Source organism: Anthonomus grandis, chromosome 13 (genome assembly GCF_022605725.1).
Source record: "Anthonomus grandis grandis chromosome 13, icAntGran1.3, whole genome shotgun sequence".
In the NCBI taxonomy this organism is placed as follows: domain Eukaryota; kingdom Metazoa; phylum Arthropoda; class Insecta; order Coleoptera; family Curculionidae; genus Anthonomus; species Anthonomus grandis.
Genome location: NC_065558.1, coordinates 19,417,221 through 19,433,483, shown reverse-complemented (window position 1 = coordinate 19,433,483; position 16,263 = coordinate 19,417,221). Strand labels below are relative to the sequence as shown.

Sequence of the window (16,263 nt, the reverse complement as noted above, 5' to 3'; positions counted from 1 at the left end):
TTATAGGAACGTTCGGTATTATTTTTCGATGTTCTCCCTGAATCCGAGAGATTTCCCACATGAACCGGGACACCCTGTATATTAATATATATTATTATATTATATTATTATATATGAACAAAGATTAATTCAAATCCTTTGAGAACCTTTTTCATTTCCTTAACATTTAACTTTAAGTAATTTTCACAAAAAAACTTTAAGTTTATAAATGTTTATAACTACTATAAATCGATTTAGTTGATTGTTAATATCTGGACAAAAAATTATTAAAATTCCTTGGGATTTTTAGGACATACGGGCATTATATCGACTAAATAACAGCGGGCGCGGACTATTAAAAAAACGGCATATGATGCGTTCTAGATAAAGGTTGCTGGATATCGATCGGACGCTATAATATATAGATTCACACGCATGAAAAAATATATAGAAAAAAACACAAAGGGGCAACATCCGATACTTTCATTGTAAACATATAGGTATTCTACGTTGCCAAGTTGCTTTTTTTCATCAACTTTTTTGTTAGGAATCCTTTTTTATTCTGAAAAATTTGTAGATTACTCTCAAAGTATATATTATTGGTCAGCAAAACGAAACTTTTAAAGAGTACATTTTTTACCTGTTACAAAATAGAACACATTAAAAAAATATGCAGTGGATTAAGAAAATTATATATTGTGGATGCCCGTTTACCCTTTTGAATAAAACCAAGCTGATTTCCACTTAAATTTTGATTTATTGTGAGATACGTACAAAAAATGACGCTTATCGTTACGCCCAAATTTTGCCTGTATGAAACTGGCTGGGAAGCGCGGTTGCCGCGTTTAACCCAAAAGAGTTAGATTTTGGTATTTAAAGGTTTACAAGTACAAATTTCATAAAGAGTCCGTGACATACCGCCGGCCCTTGAAAACTAAAGTCTTTCAAGGATTAAATGTCTAATGGTAATAAGCACAACTTCTGCACAACACGTGTAATGTCACCACCAGCAGTTCGAACCGTTACAACCCGTAAAAGTCCGTCTTCTCCTGTATGAGTCTGCGTCACTCGTCCCAAGCGCCAATGTAGGGGAGGAAGGTTGTCATCCATAACCACAACCATGGAACCAATCTTCAGTGTGTTTTCGGGGTCTTCCTGCCATTTAGATCTTTGCTGGAGACCAAGTAAGTAGTCCTTGGACCATTTCTTCCAAAAAATTTGAAACATTTTCTGGAGTTCTTGAAACTGGTTCAGGCGATTGGACGGTAAGTTGGTAAGGTCGTTTTCGGGAATAGATATTAGAGGACTACCAATCAGAAAATGACCGGGGGTAAGACAGGAATAGTCTAAGGGATCCTCGGACAAGGGAGTGATTGGTGAAGAATTCATTGTAGCCTCTACCTGAGCAAAAAGTGTGGTAAGTCCTTCAAAGGTCAAACTACTTTTTCCGATCACACGGATAACATGATATTTAGCACGCTTAACAGCGGACTCCCAGAGGCCACCATGGTGAGGAGCTCGTGCTGGAATGAAATTCCATTTAATTGAATTTTTTAACAAAAAGTCGGATATATCGGGAGATTGGACAAATCTAGGAATTGATTCAATTATTGATTTTAATGCGTTATTAGCGCCCGTAAAATTCGTTCCGTTGTCACTATGTATTGCCCGACATAAACCTCGGCGTGCCACAAATCTTTTCAGAGCATTAAGAAATGCATCAGTACTAAGATCTCCCACGGCCTCTAAGTGTACAGCCTTAGTTGTGAAGCAAATAAATATGCAGAGATAAGCTTTAATAATTGAACGATTGCGCAGCTTACCATCTTTAATGAAAAATGGGCCTGCAAAGTCTATACCACTTACATAAAATGGACGATACTGAGTAACGCGATCAAAAGGTAAGTTACCCATTTTCTGAATCATTCGTTTGGGGTTCACTCGGAAGCAAGTTATGCAATTTTTTAAAATACTACGAATTGTTCTACGGCCCTGAATAATCCAATATCTTTCCCTTAAAGAAGATAATATGGATAAACTTCCTGCATGTAAATTTTTGTGGTGTTCATTTTCAATAATGAGTTTGGTAAGGGGATGTTTAGGTGCTAGAATTATTTGATGTTTTGATTCATAAGAGAGATTTGCTTTGCATATACGCCCACCAACCCTTAATAATCCATCTGGTCCTATAATAGGACTAAGCGATAATATTTTAGATTTTTTATCGATATGGGTGGAATTCTTAAAACATTTTAATTCTCTTGGAAACATTTCCTCTTGCCCTAATTTTAAAAGTATAGTCATTGAATTCTTAACTTCATCAACCGTCAATGCCTCTATGTTTTTATGACTTTTATCTTTACAGTTTCGATAAAATCTATAACAGTATGCTATTACCCGCTGAAGACGATATAATTTTGAAATTCTATTAAAAATTTCAAATTTATCTTTCTCAATTACAATAAATGTTTTAGCAGATTTAATTTCTGGAATAATTTCAGGAATTTCACGATTATTTGGCCAACACGACGCATCAACATCTCTTAGCCATTCGGGGCCAAACCACCATAAATTACAATTCTTTAAATTAATAACTGTGGTACCGCGAGATATCAGATCCGCAGGATTTTCATTTGTCGGAACGTGTTTCCACTGCGATATTTTAGTTCGATTTTGAATATCAGAAACTCGGTTCGCGACGAAAATTTTAAGACTACTGGGACATAATGATAACCAACCCAAAACAATCATACTATCAGTCCAAAAATACATGTTGTCGATCTTAATTCTTAATGATCTTTGAACCTTTTCGACAAGTTTTGCTGCTAAAACAGCGCTGCAAAGCTCGAGTCTGGGGATTGAGATTGTTTTTAAGGGTGCTACGCGCGATTTACTACATAATAATTGGGTAGAACACTGATTATTTTTATCGATCGACCTTAAATAAATACATGCGCCGTACGCAGATTGTGAGGCGTCACAAAATGAATGCAATTCGATTAACCTCGCATTTGGAATTAAGGCATGTCGATTTATGTTTAGGTCATTTATTGAAGGAAGTTCTTTTACTAATGTTAACCACGTATTACTAATGTCTTTAGAAAGCGGTGAGTCCCAACCGTCCTTATTTTGCCAAATTTGTTGCATTAGGATTTTAGATCTAATAACAATTGGTGCGATTAAGCCCAATGGATCGAAAATACTTGAAATACTTGAAAGTATTGATCTTTTTGTTATTTTGATTTGACGCGTATCGATATTTTTTACACAATAACTCAAAGTATCCGATTTTGACTGCCATACAAGGCCTAAAGTTCGCGTGATTTCACTTTCATGTACATAATATTTATCGTCATAATTGATGTCATTTTCAATGGGTTTCTGTCCCAAGACCATTGGATTATTTGAAACCCATTTACGTAGTTCGAAACCGTATTTTTCTAATATTTGACTAATTTCCGATTTTAATTTGATCGCCCCTGGTACATCGTTTTCTCCCGTTAATAGGTCGTCCACATAAAAATCACTAAGTACCACCTTGCACGATTCCGGAAAAATCTCTTGATTTTCGATCGCGGCTTGCTGAAGAGCCCGGGTAGCGAGAAAAGACGCGGACGCTGTGCCATAAGTGACAGTAGCTAGCTGGAAATGTGAAATTTCATCATTGGGGTTGTCGCGCCAAACTATTCGCTGCAAATCCAATTGCTCTTCCGATACCTTAACCTGGCGATACATCTTCGCGACGTCCGCGGTGATTACAATTGTGTGTTGCCTAAACCTGACTAAAATCGAAAATAATTCATCTTGAATTGTCGGGCCTATCATGAGAATGTTATTTAATGATATACCAGTTGTTGTTGGGCAGGAACCATCGAACACTACGCGCAACTTGGTCGTTGTACTCGATTCATTAACTACTCCATGATGAGGTAAATAAAACAAATTTTTTCCGTTGTTTTCAATATTTATTTTATTTTTGTCTATTCTTTTCATATGACCAAGTTGTTCGTACTCGTTCATGAATTCGCAATAACGTTGCTCAAATTCAGGATATTTTTTAAATTTTCTTTCAATAGAATACAATCGTTTCACTGCCGAATGGAGAGAACTACCTAATTTTTCAGAATTTGGAAAAATTGGCAAAGTCACTATAAAATGGCCATCGGTGTCCCGTTTTAACGTTTTTGTGAATATCGCATCACACTCGCGTTCTGCGTCTGTTAAAAAGGTTTGAATGGGGTATTCCTCAACTTCCCAAAATTTCTGTATTTGCTCTTGAAGAGAGGATTGCATTACCGTAGTAAGATTGGACACGATACTAGGATTTTTTTTATAAAGCGATATAGGTCCCGATAATATCCAACCAAAAGATGTTTGATATAAAATCGGTAATTGTGGACCAAGTTCTTGTTTGACTGTACCTAACACCTGATAGAAAATACTTACACCTAGCAACAAATCTACTGTTTTAGAAACATTAAATGTTTGATCAGCGAGCACAACGTTGTCTGGCAAATTTACAATCGATTTGTTAAATGTCTGTGAAGGTAGTTTATCTGTTATTCGATCTAAAACCAAAAAATCTGCGTCCGTGATATAACTATTATCCAACGATTTAATTTTACTTAAAACATGATGTGAAATATTTTTTGAGGACTCCCCAATACCTGTTATAGGGATATTTGTTTTACAAAATGGAAGTTTTAAGCTTTCAGCTAGTTCCCGTGTTATAAAATTGGACTGCGAGCCACTATCAAGTAGAGCTCTGCAGTGCTGCCAATTTCCATCATTATCTTTAATTAAAATAAGTGCTGTTGATAATAAAACCTCTTCAACATTTTTTGCGCTGTGATTCACCGACAACGTAGACTTTCTGCTTATTTGCCCAGACTCCCCGGTAGGATTTGTATTTTCGATATTTTGAGGTATTGCGTCCTCATGCAATAACGTGTTGTGACGCTTGTTACATACCTTACAACCCTGGGAAATACAATCGCCGTAAGAATGATTTGAACGCAAGCAGTTAAAACATAATTTTAATTTTTTAATTTCTTCGATTCGCGACGCAATTGATAAATTTGTGAATTTCTCACAGTGATATATATAATGCTTCCCTTGGCAAAAAATGCATTCTATGTTATATTTTGCATTTTGTGCCGTTTTTTGTTGAACGGTATATACCTGGTGCTTTCGTTTATCGTTATTTAAATCCCGATCACGCAGGAAAGGTTTAATATTAATATCTTTTTTCTCCTTTTTGAATTGAATATCAGATGTTTCAAACAATTTACACCTATCAGAGAGGAAATTTAAAAGATCTTTGAGCTCTTGATTCGATATTTTATTATTAATAACAAATTCTTCCCACTGCGTTACTGTTTTAAAGTCTAACTTACTTGTTAGTAAATGAATTAAGAGTGTTGACCACGAATCAACTGGCTCACCTAACAATTTAAGCGCTCTAAATCGTTTTTGGAAATCATCTACTAGATTTCTAAGGCTATACTTATCTTTTGAGACCGTGGGCAAATCAAAAAGGGCCTTAACATGATTTTTTATAGTTAGTGTTTTGTTTTCATAACGCTCCGTTAGTAGGTTCCACGCAAGATCATAGTTTTGATCCGTTATTTCGATAGACTCCAAGATTTTAGCAGCATCACCCTTGATAGAACTGAGTAAATAGTAAAACTTCCTTACTTTATCAATTGATTCATCATTATGTACAAGGGTTTTATATAAATCTCTAAATTGGCTCCATTTTTCGTATTCGCCATAAAATTTGATAAGCTCGATTGACGGAAAACCCTTGGAATGAGACATTGACGCCGATGCACTTTGATGAGCGATCTGAGGTTGATTCGTCATGCTCTGCGTCTCACTGGCATTTACAGTATTTTTTTTCTCGTAATATTCACGAATTAATTTTATCGCTTTTCCCACGGACGCAAAATATAACTCCTCAAAATCATCACGCTCAGTCAATTGCATCTCATCAGGATCTCTTAGTTCCAAATTGCTTTGAATTTCATTAAATTCTCTCAAGAGTGAGCCCTCTACGCTCTTTAAACGAACTTCTAAGTTTTCGATTTTGTCGATACTAAACTTGTCCAAAAACACGATAAATCTTTTAAGAGAAACTTTAATTTGCTCTCTTTCTATACGTAATTTTTTAATAATTGCATTTTCCATGCATTCCACATTATCCGATTTGCTCTCATCAGGAGCCCCATGTGTCTCGCTATTAGACATGTTTTTCTAATGCTAATCGATATAAATTAACAGTGAATTACGATTTTACGATAGCTTACCACACTATCAGCACAAGCAAAGCAACAATCAAAGAGTTAGGAAGCGGTAAAAAGGAAAAGACTTACAGTTTCGCTGATCGTAAGTTTGTTCAGGCCACGACTATACTAAATAGCGGCCGAACTGCTGCTGCATCCCAACATGGCTGCCTGTTTCCCTCTCGACTGTCGCTGCTGAACCGGCTTTGACGATTTAATTTTCGATTTTTTACCTCCAAAGAGTACGTTTCCATAGGTTATTATAACCATACGGCCGAAGGACCATTAAATGTGGATGCCCGTTTACCCTTTTGAATAAAACCAAGCTGATTTCCACTTAAATTTTGATTTATTGTGAGATACGTACAAAAAATGACGCTTATCGTTACGCCCAAATTTTGCCTGTATGAAACTGGCTGGGAAGCGCGGTTGCCGCGTTTAACCCAAAAGAGTTAGATTTTGGTATTTAAAGGTTTACAAGTACAAATTTCATAAAGAGTCCGTGACATATATTGAATGAAAAATTGGAAAGCCGATTTGACATTATTGTCTGAGAGATGGTGAACTCAAACAACCTCGCCTATTTATTAGGTTTATTCTAGCTTTCAATATTCTAATAAAAGAACTTATAAATCCAAAAGTTTAAAAAGTTGATTAAGACATTTTTTTCTTACAAATTTAACTACATTTTACCTTTGGACTTTTGCAGGTTCCAGAAAACGAAATGTTCGAGGTATTCAACATCTACATAAAAAGAGCAGCGGAAATTTACGGTATACCAAAGACACGCCAGATATACGAAAAAGCCATCGAAGTTTTACCGGAAAATCGCACCAGGCAGATCTGCTTAAGGTTCGCCGATATGGAAACAAAACTCGGAGAAATCGATAGAGCTCGAGCCATTTACTCTCACTGCAGCCAAATATGCGATCCTCGTGTCACCACAGAATTTTGGCAGACTTGGAAAGAGTTTGAGGTTAGACATGGAAACGAAGACACGATGAGGGAAATGTTGAGGATTAAGAGAAGCGTACAGGCTACTTATAATACTCAGGTAGTATACAATTAATTGCTTTGTTTATAAACATTTAATGAATATTGTTTTTTTGTTAAAGGTAAACATGATGTCAGCTCAAATGTTAAGCTCTGCTTCGTCAATGACTGGAACAACGGCCGATCTTGCTCCTGGTGAGAAAGACGGCATGCGTTTGTTAGAGGCTAAAGCCGCTGAGATGGCCGGTAAGTGAAAATTTGACTCAACTAAATTGTTATTTTTGGGCTTAAAATTTTTTTTTTAAGTAGGTTCTTCGGGAGCACAACGTTCCGGTAATATAATGTTCGTAAGAGGAGAGACCCAAGGCGACAAAAAGGATAAAGTTGTTAATCCAGATGAAATCGATATTGATGACGAAGATGATGATGAGGAAATGGAAGAGGAACCAGAGGCACCAATTGAAACTAAGAGTGTCCCGTCTGAAGTATTTGGAGGATTGAAAAAAACAGGAGAGGAGAAGGAAGATTCAGAATAAGAGGGGATAGATTTTGATTGTAAGAACATTAAGTGAATTTAGGGTAGACTGCTAAATGATTGGCACCATTAATCAACCATCGCTCTTTTAAGACCCTTATTGTAAAACATAATTATAAGAATATATTTAGTTTCTTGGGTCAGATACTTAAAAATATTTCATAGTATGCAATTAAATTAATTATAATCGCTAAAAGCATAATTTGTGTAAATTATTGATTAAAAAAATTTGCTAATTATTGGCACCTAGTTTTTTTTTTTATTGGCTCTAGACGGGGATTAAGGGACTGTTCAAGTACACCGGAAGAAGATTTATTACAATTATTTACCTACCCTCTCCTCCCACGCTTACGTAAACGTTGGTAAGTAATATGCATTTTTCTTTTAATGTAGTCTGTTTTTTTATTTATCATGAGCCGCAATTAGAAAATAGGCTAAGGATAGAGGACTTAAACGCACCTAATATTAATTTTAAAAAACTACTGACGCAGTATTTAACATAGAGTAAAGAATTAAGTATTTTAACCTTATTAAGTAATATTATGAACAAAACAAACTCCTTTTGAATTTTTGATATATTAATTCCAATTAGTCCATTATGCCGGCCTCCATGATTCTAAGATTTCGATGACGTTAGATGTTTGCTGCTCAAAGTTACGTATCTACTTTCTTTCATCCGATTTTAGAATGTCTACATCGTTCTCATCGAACCATTCAGCATCTTGGTGCTCTAAATTTTGAATAATGGACATCAGTACCTAGCATATGCCTAACTTTCATATCAGTGTGCGTGTTTAGTTTTTTATGGATCTTGTCGATGTGACGCAGCATGATAAAGGTCGTTAAAAAAAAGCACGTTTTGAATGTTCGACTATTAAGTTATTAATCTTCAATTTTACCGTCGGACAGAAATAATCGAAAGGCATTTGCAGGAAATCTTTAAGTAAAGAATTTAATAATGCGAATTCAACTTTATTTGCAACTACCGTTCCTCTTTGTTCCACTTCCTTTTTGATATACAGATATAATCATTCAAACCTCGCCTATAGGAAATAGTCTATGAGCGTAAGCGAGAGGGGACATATGGAGTCCGCATGAGACAGACAGAGGGTACAATACATGCCATTTCCAAATTAATATGTTTGGCAACACTGATATTTCTGCCGCACGGCTCTCCGCAATTCTTATCCCCACCACACTGCACTGCCAATATGAGATTGCATTTTAAACGTTTAACGTTATTTTTATTCCTAGCTTCCTGCTTAATCAGCAAAGATTAAATTTAAAACCGCTCGCTATTTTCTTATCTATTTTTGAAGGTGGTAGACAATGGTACAGTGAAAACATCTTGTCGGACTTGCATTGTCTTATTTATTTATTGTAACACGACGTTTCGGTTGGTAAGTATCTCCAACCGTTATCAAGTGTAAACTGACAGTCAGTTTACACTTGATAACGGTTGGAGATACTTACCAACCGAAACGTCGTGTTACAATAAATAAATAAGACAATGCAAGTCCGACAAGATGTTTTCGCTATTTTCTTGTTAAAATGTGTTCTCTTGAGGAAAAAAAGCAAATTATTAAGTGGTATTATGCCGGCAGTTCTGTCGATGAAATATCAGGCAGAATTGCATTCACGTTCGAAAATCGGCCCATTCCCGTACGCAGCACAATTTTTGCAATTATCCATAGGTTTGAGACCTTTGGGTGCTTACAAAATTGCAGGAAATGCTACGCAAATGAGCAACCACCTGTTGTTAGACCGCTAGGTGAAGAAATGGGGCTTCGAGAGGTTAATGTTTGTGTTGTTGCTGAAATGAACTTTCCTTGCAATAGTACAACCATTGCCAAAGAAACGGGTTAGAAGAATTGTAAAAAGAAATAAGTACAAGTGCTATAGTTGCAAAAAACCCAAGAAATTTTCCCACAGGACCATGAGAGACGGATGGAATTTTGCCATAAAGTATTGGAAAGGGCAAATCGGGACGAAATATTTATTAGTAACATTTTGTTTTCAGATGAGTCCTCTTTCTCTATTTGTGGTAAACATAATCCGTCCATTACAGTGGGTTATTCGAGGGAAAACAAGCACATAAGCATACCAACACGTCCACAATACCCTCAAAAGGTATGGGCTGGCATTTTAGGTGATTCAATTATAGGCCCTTTTTTTATCGATGGAAACCTTAATCTTTTGAGGGATGAAGTTTTTCCTGCTATTCGAGGGCTCAATATCAATTTAGAACAAGTTTGGTTTCAACAGGATGGTTGTCCCGCTCATAACGCATTAGTGGTACGTCAATTTTTCGAAACGTCTTTCCCTGATCGAACAATCAGTGGAAACGGTACCATTAAATGGCCCGCCATAAGCCTCGATTTAGCCCCCAATGATTTTTTTCTTTGGGGATACTTAAAAGAACAAATTTATAGGCACGAAAATGAACGGGCTACTAATTTAGAAGAGCTTTGTTAAAATTAGGCAAGCATTTAATAGTATCTCCATTGAAATGTTGTCGAATATGAGAAGGTCATTTTATGATCGACTGACGTACTGCACTGCTAAGCAGGGTGGCCTTTTTGAACCTGGCAAGATAATTTTAATTTTTATTTAATATTATCCAATTAACCTAATTTTTTGCTTTATTTTGAATTAATTTTTTTATTTTCTGTCCAATATTTAGTTCATTTATGTTTACAACATTATTGCAGTCGGTTTTTAGTTAGGACAGGCAGCAGCAAAGACTCAAACGAAACAAATATTCTTTTTTTTTAAGTTGCCACAGAGCAGTGCATTCCCACTTGAACGCCTTAAGAATAAGAATACTTGAAAGGCTTCGGTTTCGGGCTTCGGCGGGGTCCGCTGCTTCGAGTATGTTGTCACAACGTTGCCAGACCTACCACGATATATAATTCCTATAGGCGAAGTTAGAATGATCATATCTGTATGGAAATTATTAGAGTATTTGGAATATATTCTCCTTTATTAAAATCCGAAGTAGAACCCGCTCTGCGCAAACTTAACAGTCACAAATCTCCTGGGTCTGACAACATCGTTGCTGAAGAGCAGCGGCAACAAAGGTAAACGGTAAATGGCCTGAAAGATGGCCGGAACCAGTCTACATCCCTTTACATAAAAAGAAAGTTAAAGATGGACGTGGCAATTACAGAACCATCGCTTTGATTAGCCAAATGTTCCTTATAATTTACAAGTTCTCTTTTAAGTCATACAGGCAAGGTTTATGCCGGGTCGTGGAACGCGAGATAACTTGTGAACTTACGACAAATTATACAGGGTGTCCGGAAATTACGCGTCAGGATTTCGGGCGATTCTACATATATGAAAAATTAATGCAACAAATTTCTATACAATTTTTTCGAAAACTCAAAATTAAGATATAGGGTGTTAAAAACATTTTTTAAACGTACGTAAATGTTTAAAGTCGTTTTTCTCGGAAACCGTTAATTCTACGATGATGCAACAAGAGCACCTTTTTAAGATATGTTTTACTAATTTGAGATCTAAATGTATAAAAAGATTAAAACGACAAACAAAACAAAAAAGTTCTAATTCATTTTCCTAAGGCGAAGGACAGCTTAAGCCTTTTGTTATTGACGACTAGCGTCAAATTAATAGGGTGAATACAAAGAAACACTAGTAACATGCATGCAAAATTTGGCGAGAATAGAAACTAGAAATGTTATAAAAAAAAATATTTTTTTAACACCCTGTATCTTCCTTAATTTTAAGTTTTCGAAAAAATTGTATAGAAGTTTGTTGCATTAATTTTTCATATAGAATCGCCCACCTAATTCCTGCACCCATTCCTAACGCGTAATTTCCGGACACCCTGTAAAAAAGCATACGAGTACAACATACCAGTTATGTTTTGCTTCCTTGACTATATATTATACCAAAGCTTTTGACACCGTATAATGGGGTCAAATACATCCTGAGTGAAATAAAGATCCCGAAACATGTCATATACCGGGTGACACAGAAAAAAGGGAACACTATAACTTTTTTATTTTTTAACATAAACAAATGAAATTTGGTATATCGATAAAATAGATATAAGAGCATCGTTTGACATATTCTATTGTTTATCATCACTTCCGGTTTAACAGGAAGAGACACTAACATTCTTATTTTAAATGGGACACTTGGTATATTATTACGTATTTCGATAGAAAATGATATTCTGAAAATAATGATACTCTATTTGCTACTTTTTATTTTATACTCATAGAAAAAATCACTTTTTTAACTTTTAAAATAGGGTACTATGAATGCGTTGAAAGTTTTAATTTGTAATCAAGTAATCATGAAAAAATAGTCTTCATTGCATTTTATGACTTAAATTATTTACACGCCTATTTAAAATGTCCAAACTATTAACTTTGGCATTTACTTTATTTTTTTAAATAGCAAATTATTGGGAACAACCACTTTTGAAATGCGGTTTCTTTTTTGATATGATTATTTTTTATCATATCAAATTTAATGAAATAAACGCATTTAATTAATAAAAAAAGCATAGAAGACTTTGATTCCTTGAATAGGCTGCGTTTTGACATGTTTTTTACTGGTGATTTTTCTTTTGGTGGATATGTGAAGATCTGACGTTAAAACCAAAGCAGTCATTAGGTCCTGATTACTGTTAACTCTTGAATTTTTTCGTGAGTAACCTAGTCGATATTTGCGGGCTTCTTTATGTTTTGCCTTCAAGGCTTCTTCCCTTAATTGCCCTATAGGTAGATCAAATGAAGAAATAATATCACACACATCACCTCAACACCTCAAATTAACAATTTGTGGATAGTGGGAGGCATGTAATACCAACCATAAGTTCAGGTATTTCTTTTTTGTATCTCTCAGTAAAACATTAAAATTGTTCACATTAATTTTTTTGCCAGAAGATACCACTTACAAAATAACTGAAAACTGTTTAATAAGACTAATATCTATGCCAGTAATTTCAGCGCTTAATTTGGGATTTTAAAAAATTCTTCTGGCTGTATTGCCGTCATTTGATGATCCATATCCTTGCTTGGGCTTGTCCACAATCAAGCCCATTTTAGTTTTAAATTCGTATTAAATTTGTCGTTTTCGTTCTTCCTAAAATGGGTTTATTGTCCTGTCCTCTGACTTACCAAGTCTTAAATGGTTTTTTGTAGGATATGTGGAGCAGGCATTCAAAACTTTTCATCAAGAGATGGAGAGTGGAAAGGCCAAAATGAAAGTTATCTTGATTTGTGGGTTTTCTTGGCACGTTTTTTTGATTCATCTCTTTTGGAGATGCACCGCAAATATAGCATTTTAATGACGCTAAATTTTCTGTTAAGGTATTACATATTTTGCCATCAACCATTGTATACTTCATGTCAAAGTTGATTTCAACTCATATCCATTCAAATCTGATTTGAAGTTCAAAAGGTTATTAATTTAAACAGTTACGTTGTTTTCTTCATCCCGCACCAGATCATTTGCTTCCTTACAAAATATGAATTTAATAGGTCTGCAGTACTGGGTGGATCCTGGACTGGGATTTTCCCATAATTTTTCTAATTTTGTGTTATCAACTAAGCTTATTGGGCAAAATGCAACAGAAAATGTTTGCGTATACATGCTATGCCCTGCGCTTCCATCAAGGCTTCATTTGCACGTTAAGGTAGCAGTTGTGTTAGCTTTAATATGGCAAGTTTGTATTATACTATCTGAAGTTTTATTAAGCAAGTCCTGTAAACCCACTTCAGCGCAAATTTTAGATGATTTAATTCACAATGGCAATGTTTCAAAATATTTTCTAAAACCTCTACTATTTTTTTAGCCAATCTTGGTTGCGTCAAACAAAATAACTTTTACTTCTTGAACATTTCTTCCATTTTTTGTGACACATCCAACATGAGTTCAAACATAAGACCTAACTTCGTTTTTGCACTCTTTTGTAACATTTAAATCAAAAAGAGATATAAAATAATCTATAATCTTTATCGCCAGTTAAAGAAATTCATTTTTCAAAAATATTGGAATTTCTCACAGTTGGATCACATCCCATAACTAACATTTTAAAAAATTACACTATTTCAAGAGGAGAGAACTATGACTTAGTTTTTTTTTAGTGTTTTTGAAAGTTTTCCTTCCCCTCTCCCTTCCTGAAGCTCTATGATATGCATACTGTCATTGTATGTTATCTTATGTTTTTTATAATTTTTTAACAGGTATTAAAAATATTCAACACCATTTCTTTCTATCTATTTTAGAACCCTGAAGATGAATTAAATATAATTGGAAACGTTGGCGAGAAACAAATAGTTTTCTTTAACAATTTTCAACCAATACAACCACAAAATACCATTTCCAATATTAATGATATTTAAAAATAGGTTGCCAAACATAACATCCATGCCAATAACTATTGAACAAAAAATCTAAGAGTTATTTTGCATTCATTTTTTTTTAAACTCAATTTAACTTTATAACTTTTTTTATTTTTTTTGTTATAACGTTCAATTATAGCCTTTTTTCCTTATAACATTAAATATATAAAAATGACTCATGATAAATATTAAAGTACTCACTTTCTTGGTTTTTTGCCATTTCGCCAAATTAAAAACTCCTAAATATTTTCGAATCAGCACAAATTTACACTTGACTGAAAAGTGCATTTAAATTTGTTTTAAATCCCGGCGTGTCTCGGAACCCAATAATCTGTCTTCCTCCTACCCAACATATTCAATGCATTCCTGTACACTTGGACCAGTTTGAAACTGGGGTGCTTTGATGGCCTGGTAGTTAAAGTAAATGATTATTCCCATTTCCACGCCCTCTTTAACTTCTTCCCTTTTAAGCGAAAAAGCTTGTCCTGAATCGGTGTCGCTACAATACACTTTAGGTTCCGACAGCCCTGTGTAGGCCATTCTTGAACCGCTTGTGTACCATATTTGCAAATCATTTCGAGATCGAGCTTTTGTATTAGGCCATTCTTTCCTGCTTGCTATGACGACCTTAAAGGAACCTTCTACCCAAACAGGTTACTACATTCTGTTTTTGCATTGAGAGGCAGCAGAATTTGCATTTCCTTCTCCATGAGTTTCTTGGTTGCTCTGCTAAATCCAAATGTTCAGTGCTGCACCTGGTGTGGTTCACATCGCACCTGTAGTGCCGAGACCGGCCAGCCGTTGCAGTCTAGCCAGCTTTTGAGCATCACAGTGTAGGATGTTGGGGTCTTTATACCCCACTTCCTACCAACTACCCTTTGAACTTGCCACAAAATAGCAATTCCTTTATGGACTGCCTCAGTGACTGACCAATGGAGCCGATGTGTTCCTGGCCTGTAGGACCTCGCAAATCTCCTCGGGTTTCGTCTGACCGAAGGCTCCTTTAACATCAAAGAGAGCTAATGCAACCTCCTTTTGGTTGATGGCTCTCCCTGCTATTTCAACTACTGCGTGTAAGGCAATTTCAGTAGATTGTCCTTTGATCTACGCATGTTGATCCTTATGGAGTGGATTTGCCCTTAGAATTACCTTAGTTAATGATGTTAAACTGATGTGCCTATAAGACTTGGCCAGGCTGTAGTTCTTTTTGCCCTCTTTGGCCAAACTGAGGAGTAGCTTTTGGAATAATAATGGTGGGCAGCAAGCACTTTTTCGAAATTCCAGATTTAATTGCTTCAAGTGCTCTTTGAAGCTATTTTTCGGACTAGTTTTAAGCTTTAGTTTTTAGTTTACATTCGGCATTAGAAAAAGGTTTGAAGCATTTTTTTTCAGTAGGTACCTTTTTCAATTCAGTTTAAATTTACTTTAATGGTTTGCAGATTTTTAAACTTCTATTTAAGGGGATGTTTTTGCTGCTCTAAATAGTAAACGCCCTTAGATTAAGTTGCAAAATGTCAATTAGAAGTTTACAAGATCGGCAACCACATAATTAGAATACGCACTTAAGTGTCATTTGGGAAAACGACCCACGACACTTAATCTTTCATAAATTTTATGACTTCTACCTAAATTATTTCAAAACCATTAGATGCTAAAATTTGGCAAGTTAAAAGACAACCCCTTATTTCTCAGTCCAAACAGAGGCACCCTTAAAATAACCTAAAGTGGCAATAATATTTGCTTTAAAAAAGGAACCACTGAAAAATAAGTAGCAACTACAAATACCTTCACACGAATAGGCAACAAATGCCAAAGCTATAGCTTCGCCATTTCTAAACAAATAGTACTGCCTTGTAATAGCATTGAGTTGTCACATTGTGTCACATATACTATAACCTACGTTTTTAATATGATTTACTTGAAATCTCACATAAATCGAGCGGTCGAGTGGCAACATTTGGGATATTTACCCTATATAGTAGCATTTTTAATTGTTGTATAAAAAATAAATACAAAGATACTAGCAAACATGTGTTTATTAAAAAAGGTCCATTATTATTATATCCAACCCATAAAATTAAAATATATAAGA

General features: G+C 35.2%; 1 protein-coding gene across 2 annotated transcripts in view; it reads left to right on the top strand.

Moving 5' to 3' along the window:
- The window catches only part of LOC126743716 (pre-mRNA-splicing factor syf1 homolog), a 34,770-nt gene extending 26,740 nt beyond the window's left edge, over nucleotides 1-8,030 (top strand). The window contains exons 6-8 of one of the 2 annotated variants that reach the window (XM_050450929.1): nucleotides 6,973-7,317; nucleotides 7,379-7,502; nucleotides 7,563-8,030. In XM_050450929.1, the coding sequence (XP_050306886.1) occupies nucleotides 6,973-7,317; nucleotides 7,379-7,502; nucleotides 7,563-7,792 (699 nt within the window). In that variant the 3' untranslated portion in view covers nucleotides 7,793-8,030. The remainder of the gene's footprint in view (nucleotides 1-6,972; nucleotides 7,318-7,378; nucleotides 7,503-7,562) is intronic. The other variant, XM_050450930.1, reaches the window with a different exon arrangement.
- The last annotated feature ends 8,233 nt before the right edge of the window (nucleotides 8,031-16,263 follow it).